The sequence below is a fragment of the Dromiciops gliroides genome, chromosome 4, assembly GCF_019393635.1.
Source record: "Dromiciops gliroides isolate mDroGli1 chromosome 4, mDroGli1.pri, whole genome shotgun sequence".
Taxonomy (NCBI): Eukaryota; Metazoa; Chordata; class Mammalia; order Microbiotheria; family Microbiotheriidae; genus Dromiciops; species Dromiciops gliroides.
The window spans coordinates 178,600,764-178,608,519 of record NC_057864.1 but is presented as its reverse complement, the minus strand read 5'-3'; the positions used below and the strand labels follow the sequence as shown (position 1 = coordinate 178,608,519).

The window sequence follows — 7,756 nt, the reverse complement described above, 5'->3', positions numbered from 1 at the left end:
GCTGGTAAGTATCTGATGCTGGATTTGAACTTAAAATCTTCCCGAATCCTGGGGCAGAGCTCCACCTAGTTGACCTTGTCTCCAAGGAGTCCTGTACCAGGTGTGTTTGTAGGCACGTTGTTGCCATTAGACTGAGCTTCTTGATTGCAAGGGAAGTGAGCACTTATTAATGACTGATTGATTATAAAAAATGTCAGCTTGCTAATATGCTGATAAGGCAGCAGCTGGGTTCAGAGGAAGTTGGATTTGGAGATTGTTGTTCTTTGTCCTTCGTTCTGGAAGAGGACCATGACATCTGAGTGATGTCATGACTTGCAGTGAATGGGATTTAAGTGAGGGAGGGCTGTGCAAGGTCACCAACCTCACTCTTTCCTCTAGAGCCATTTAGGCCTGGGTTCGAATCCCAGTTCTGCCACTTGCTCCCTGTGAGACCTTGGACTGGTCATTTGTTATTAAAGGCCAAAGAGGAGGGCGGGTTGCCTTTTCCCGAGGAGCCCTGAGTTCTGTAAAATGGGGAATGGGAGGAGGAAGGTTGGACTTGGCCTGGAAATGGCCCGGGGTCCCGGGATGCGCTGCCTCTCCCGCCCCGCCCGGCCCCGGGCGTTACGCACCGCCAGATGACGTCATCACGTACCCTGGCTCGCTGCCCCCCCCCAGCCATGGGCGCCCTCGCTGGGCCGCGTGTTCGGGGAGATACTTGGTGACGGGCCTCGGAGGCTGAGTTGCTGCGGGACGCCAGGGCTGACGGCTCCGAGCTAGGGCTTCTGGGCGGCGAGGTCCTGCTTGTGGGCAGGCTGGGCAGGCCCGCTGGCGGGCCGGGCAGGCCCGCTAGTGGGCCGGAGTGGAAGCTCGAGGAGGCTCTTGAAATCGTCAGTATCGCGGCTATCGGGTGAGGATGGCGTTCTCTCCTTTGGGTAGGGCGGTTGCCATGGAGGCTGCGGTTGCCATGGCGACGGCGGCGCCTGACTAGACTCGAGAACGCTGGCGCTGGCGCGGGCTCTGAGCTCTGTGCTCTGTTTCGACTGGAGGTCTGCGTGTTGCGCTCTAGATCTTGGAAGCTAGTAAATTAGTGCTTGGTCCGGGGGCAGGGTCGGGATAAAGAAAAGGGGTGTTCTCGAGGGTGACGGAGCCATGAAGTCTCACAGGAAAGAACCGCGGACCAAAACTCCCCCGGGTAATACCTGGGGTCCTCTGGGAGATGTGGTGCTCTAGGTGCTTGACCTGGGGATGCATGTTCTGGGGGCCTGAGATTGAGCGTGCAATTATGGAGGGCTTGAGGTTGGGCGTGCACATACTGGAGGGGCTGAGCTGGAGCTGCAGGTGCTGACTGGGCGTGTCTGAGACGGGGGTGGGGGAGACGTACTTGAGTTAAGAGCGGGACAGGTACTGTAAGTTTCTGAGCCGAGGATCCTCATGCTGGGTGCCCGAGATTGAGGGTGCAGATGCTGTGGATTTCTCAGATGAGTGCCTGAGATTAGAGGTTCAAGTGCTGGGTTAGTGCACGGGATTGGGGGCAGGCGGGGCTCAAGATGGTAATTTGCATAATAGGGAGCCTGAATTTGGGGTTGCAGTTTCTGTGTTAGCCTTCTGTGTTAGTTTGGTAACCTGGGGGTTAGAAGTGCCATAAAGACTGAAATTGAGGGTTACAGGTACTGAGTGTGCAATTATGGATTAGGAGATAGCGTTTTGGGTGGTGCGAGTCTTATTGGAGAGATAAATTCATAACTAGCTTGGAGGCATGGTACTGGAGAGAGTACTGGGGGATCTGAGATGGGAGGGACTCTGAAACATGCATCAACTCTCCCTTTCCCTGCCGAAGATCAGTATTCTCAGGGAGAGGAGAGGGCTACACTACAGCATCTAGTTAAATGATGAGTTGTTTGAAAGAGTCTTCTCTGATCTAGGAGAATTCAGTGAAGGGCTGCAATAACCAGTTAATGTTACTTGACATTGGGCCCCTGGGAGTGAGTTTGGACTGTTGTCAGTGAGAACATCCAGGTTCCAGCAATTCCTAGTCTATGGGGGAGACACTAAAGTCAGGACCTTTTCTCCTCAGGACCTCTTCCAGCTACGTGGAAAGCAGCTCTTCACTAGTTCATTGGAGTCCTCATCACCTGGACATCCAGTTATCCACCGATCATGGTTTTCTTCCAAGGCACTGGCCTGGGCCCCCCTCTTTTCCCTCTGTACTATCTTCCTCCCTAATCTCATCAGCTCTTCTAGGTTGAGTTATAAACTCTATGTAGATGACTCCCAGATCTCTATTTCCCACCCAAGTCCCTGTCCTGGGCTCTAGTGCCTGGATGTTCCATAGGCATTAGGCATCTCAAATTCAATATGTCCAAAACAGTCTTGTCTTCTAAACTTCCCTATTGGAACCTCACCATTCTTCCATTCACTGAAGCTAGCAACACTCTCTCACTCCCATCCCGTATACTTAAACTTTAGTAAAATCTTGTGGTTTTTATATTCACATCTGTCTGTCCTATCTGTTCCCTACTCTCTCTACTCACAAAGTGGGCTACCACCTAGATGCCCTAGGTGATGCAATGGACAGAGCGCCAGGACCTTGAATCAGGAAGACCTGAGTTCACATCTGGCTGCAGATACTGGCTGTGTGGCCCTGGGCAAGTCACTTAACCTCAATTTCCCCATCTGTAAAATGGTAATAATTATAATAACGCCTACTCCCAGGGTTGTTATGAGGATCAAATGAGATAATTATAAAGTGTTTAGCACAGTGCCTGACACATAGTAAGTGCTATATAAATGTTCTTCTTCATCATCATCATCACCATCATCGAAGACCTCATCACTTCTCATCTGAACTACTGCAATATTCTCCTTATTGGTCTCCCTGCTTCAAGTCTCTCCCCATTACAATCCATTTTTCACTCAGCTGCCAAGGCAATTTTTCTAAAAGACAGGTGTGCCCTTGCCACTTCCTTCTCCACAAATCACAGTGGTTCCCTGTTACCTCAAGCATAAAATATGTAGTTCTCTTGCACTTAAAGTCCTTCACAGTTTGGCCCCGGTTTCCTTCAGAAGTCGGCTCAAATCATGCCTTCTAAAGCAGACCTTTCCTAACACCCCTAATTGCTAGTACTTTCCACTCTGAGATTTTCTTCCATAGGCTTTGTAGAGATCTTATGTGTCCCTAGATACACATCGTCATCACAGATCAGATAGCATTTCTATAGCAAGTATTATGTGTCAGGCCCTGCTAAGTGCTTTATGCAAAATTTACCTCATTTGATCCTCACAACAACCCTGGGAGGGAAGTTCTATTATTTTTGGCATTTTGCATTTGAGGAAACTGAGGCAATCAGAAGTTAAGTAAGTTGCTCAAGATCACACAGTGTCCAAAGTCACATTTGACCTCGGGTCTTCCTGCCTCCAGGCCCAGCAGTCTGTGCACTGTGCCTTTGCTAAGTATAGGCCAGCCAGCCCCATTTTCTGGAATTCAGTCTCTCTATATATTTACTTTTCAGATTCCTTCATCTTCAGGTTTTATCTTCACTTTCTCTGCAGAGCCTTCTCTGATCCCTTTGGCTAATACCATCAGCTAGGTGGTTTTGCGAGAGATTGCTGGGCCTGGAGTTAGGAAGAACAGAATTTCAAATCTGGCCTAGGACACTTAATAGCTGTGTGAGCTTGGGCACTTAAACTTCCGGCTGCCTCAGTTTCCCCTTCTATAAAAATGGAGATGATAATAGCACCTACCTCTTAGGATTGTTGTGAAGATCAAATGAGATAATAATTGTAAAGCACTTAGCACAGTGCCTATTACATAGTATGTACTATCTAAATGTTACCTATCAGTATCATTATTATTTCCTCCTCCCCCCTCCCCCTTCAAATGTTCTGAGGACATATTGTTTGATCTCTCCTTGGCCCTATCACTACCTGCCTTGTACTAAGCTTGCCAGGCTACTCGTCATTCTTCTTCCCTCCCCCTCGAGTAAAATATAAATTCCTTGTTTTATTTTCCATGCCTTGCATTTAGTAGACCCATAAAATGCTCTTTTAAAAATTTCTTAGGAGACTATTGAAATGGATCTCAGCGGGCCTGGGTTCAAGGCCTGGCTTTGTCAACAGCAAGCTGAGTGATTTTTGGCAGCCACTTTTCCCTTTCTGTGCCTCAATTTCCCCCTTAATAAAATGAAAAAAATTTTCTCCAAGCTACCTTATATCTGCTTCATGTATGTTTTGCATGTTACTACCTACATACCTGTTGTTTCCCCTCTTAGACCATAAGTTCACTGAAGCCAGGAATTGTTTGGATTTTGTCTCTGAATATCTGGTACCTTGCATAAGTACGTAATAATTTTCTGATTGACTAGTTGACTTTTAAGATCTCTTCTAGCTCTAATATTTCTATCTCTTGAGGTAGAAGCATTGAAGTTTCTTCTCTCCTACTATCTGTTGGGTTTTGAAAGATGATGAAGATTTAGTTGGGTGGAAGGAAAAGGCCCAGGCTTTCCAGATTAGGTGAGTAATAACAACAAAGCAACTAGATGGTCCCATGGGTAGAGTGCCAGGCCTGGAGTCAAGAATACTTGTCTTCCTAAATTCAGATCTAGCCTCAGACACTTCCTAGCTATGTGATCCTAGACAAATCATTTCACCGTTTGCCCCAGTTTCCTCATCTGTCAGATGACCTGGAGAAGGAAATGGCAAACCATTCCAGTATCTTTGCCAAGAAAACCCCAAAAGGTATCCTGAAGAGTCGGACATGACTGAAATGATTAAACAACAAGATAGCAAAGCATGCATTCATTCCACAAACATTTATTTAAATTCTCCCTGTCTGTAAACCACTGTGCTAGACACTAGGGATACAAAGATATCGAGGTATGTATTTATAGAAAACATATAGAATATACACATAGGTAATATACTTATGCATATTATAATATATAATCATGTAAGTTATTTTATAATATACAATCTAATATAATGTATACATCATAACATAGAGGACAGACAGGCTATGTCACATACATGTATGCATGTATTCGTGTGTGTATACATATAGACTATATTATACAACCAAACAAAAATATATCTTCTTTATAAATATTATTTTTATATTTGAAAAATCAAACCAAGCCAAAACCCTTCCTTCAGCAATCAGTCTTAGCTTCCACTTACACCATTCTGCTGAAACGGTTTTTCATAGGCCACAGCTGCCTAAGTTGTAATCATCAGGTCCCAAGTACTTTCTCATCCTTTTTTACTTCACACCTTTTGACATGACATTTTTCTTGAAATTCCCACCTCCCTTGGGTTCCCTAATACTAAACCATCACGATTTCCCTCAAAAAACATTCCTTTCTTTTTCCATCTCTTTCCAGCCCGAAGACCCCATCTAATTTCCATGTCATCACAACCATGACTTCTGTATGAATCTGTCTCCAGCACTGGCTGTTTTCCTTGGCTCCCATCCCATCTTTCCAACCCCCTGTCAGACACACTTATGTGGATATCCTACATGTAGGTAGCTCAAGCTCATTGGGTTCAAGACTGAACTCTCCTCCCTACCCCACAAATTTCATCTTCCTTATTTGTCTGTTTCTGTTAATGGCACCATCGATCTTCCACTTAAGTTAAAAAATTCATAGTCATCCGAAACTATTATGTCTCATTTAACCCCCACATCCAATTAGTTGCTAAATCTTATAAATCCAGCTCCAAAATAGCTATTTGATCCCATAACTTGGCTTTCTGGGCCCACTGTTCCCCTACCCCTTTTAAGCCCCATTTTATCCCTCACCTGGAAAACTGCAGCCTCCTAATTCTTTTCCCTAAATCTAGTCTCTTATCCCTGCTCCCCTGTCCCCATGTATCTTATGTACAAGTGCTTTGTTAATTTGATCCCCCGACCTTTGATTATAGGATTTTTTTTTTTTTTGGTGAGGCAATTGGGGTTAAGTGACTTGCCCAGGGTTACACAACTAGTAAGTGTTAAGTGTCTGAGGCCAGATTTGAACTCAGGTCCTCCTGAATCCACGACTGGTGCTCTATCCTCTGTGCCATCTAGCTTCCCTCATCATAGAATTTTATCCATTAAATTGATCATTAATTTGATTATAGGATTATACATTTAGAGCTGGGAGGGACCTGAGAGCCAATTTTTCCAAGCCCCTCATTTCCTGCATCAGGAAACTTGAGATAAGGAACAATAACTTTCCCAGGGCCACCCACCTAATGAGTATCTTAAGTGGGTTTCCTAGTTCAGTGTCATAGCTACTCCACCAGGCACTTTCTTGCTTAAAAACCTTTCATGGTTACTTGTTACTGACAGAAGAAAATCCAGTTTCCTTAGCCTGACATTCTACACTCTCCATGACTTAACTCCAATCATTTTTCCAGGCTCTTCACTCATTGTATCCGATGCTCCATCCAAACTGGACTGTTCACTGTGTGTCCTCGGTGTGTGTCTTCTACTTCTCCACCTACCTTTCCTTGGAATACGCCTCTGCCCCATCCACTACTTTGAAAAAAAAATTATGGATGCCATTTGTTCACCAAAGCAGTCCTTTTTTTCAAAATTGTCTCCTCCAAAAGACTCCTTCCTTATAATTAAGAAACAATTTTTTAAAACCTGATAGACGTGTTATTGACATGTTTGTCCATTTCATTCATTCAGTCAACAAGCATTAATTAGGCACTTAATTAGCAGGCACTTGATAAAGTGCCTACTCTGTGTGAAGGACTACAGTAAGAGCTAGAATCAAGTATGTTAGCACGTGCTGCACTCAGCATCTATATTTCCACTGGAGAAGAGGGAGCTGGGTTTTACCTTCTCTCCTCTGGAACCAATATTGGGGGGGGGGTTTGTGTGTTTGTTTGTTTTTGTTTTGTTTTGCAGGGCACTGAGGGTTAAGTGACTTGCCCAGGGTCACACAGCTAATAAATGTCAAGTGTCTGAGGCCAGATTTGAACTCAAGTCCTCCTGAATCCAGGGCCGTGCTTTATCCACTGCGCCACCTAGCTGCCCTCAAGTTGTCCTTTATAATAAAGACACAAAGAATAAAAAATGAGGGGAACACCTGATCAGGAAAACCGATCAATGCATAAACCAATAATCATGTGTTATTTCTTACTTCATTATATTCAGATACTAGAGTCCAGTCTCTTTCAATCAATGGGCATGCACTTTACTTACAGTAACTGTTTAGGGGAACATGATGCCTTTCTTTGTGGCTTTGACCCTTTGGGCATACATGTGTACTCAAAGGACATAAATCTGCTGTGCCCCTTTTTCCCTGTTGAAATACCCAAGTGTGTAAAAAATAAATAAATAAATAATACCTGAGTGTGTGAAAGCCCAGCTCAGGTACCACCTTCTACCTTTACCTGTCTCCTCCAACTAGAAGTAATGGCTTCCACCTTGGAACTCGTTTGGCACTAAGGAAGAAGAATCCCAGCAGGGGCCAGGCGGCAGACAGAGAGCCATTGCTGTTGGGTAACCGTCGCCCATTGGCCCAGAGGTGGAAGAAATTGGCCCCTGAGAAGGGCAGTGATGACTTTGGGATCCTTGGAAGGAAGGATTGGTCTGGGGCAACTTTTGAGGGCCAGGAGGGTACTCCCATCTGGCCAGTGAGAGGACTGTCCCCCTTTCTCCGTGGCCGGTGTGACTGCCACAGGGTTTGAGGACCTTGCCCTTTTCTAGAGTTCTGGAGATGGGCATCAGGCTAGTAGCATCTGTGGGTACCCTTGCTTCCCATTGTTTGTTTGTTTTTGGTTTTGT

At 45.2% G+C, this 7,756-nt stretch overlaps 1 protein-coding gene across 1 annotated transcript in view; it reads left to right on the top strand.

The window, feature by feature from the left end:
* The first annotated feature begins 1,036 nt into the window (after positions 1-1,036).
* LOC122753067 (MYCBP associated protein) overlaps positions 1,037-7,756 on the top strand; it is a 29,591-nt gene continuing 22,871 nt past the window's right edge. Inside the window, 1 exon segment of the mRNA XM_044000156.1 lies at positions 1,037-1,174. Within this exon segment, the coding sequence (XP_043856091.1) occupies positions 1,132-1,174 (43 nt within the window). The 5' untranslated portion in view covers positions 1,037-1,131.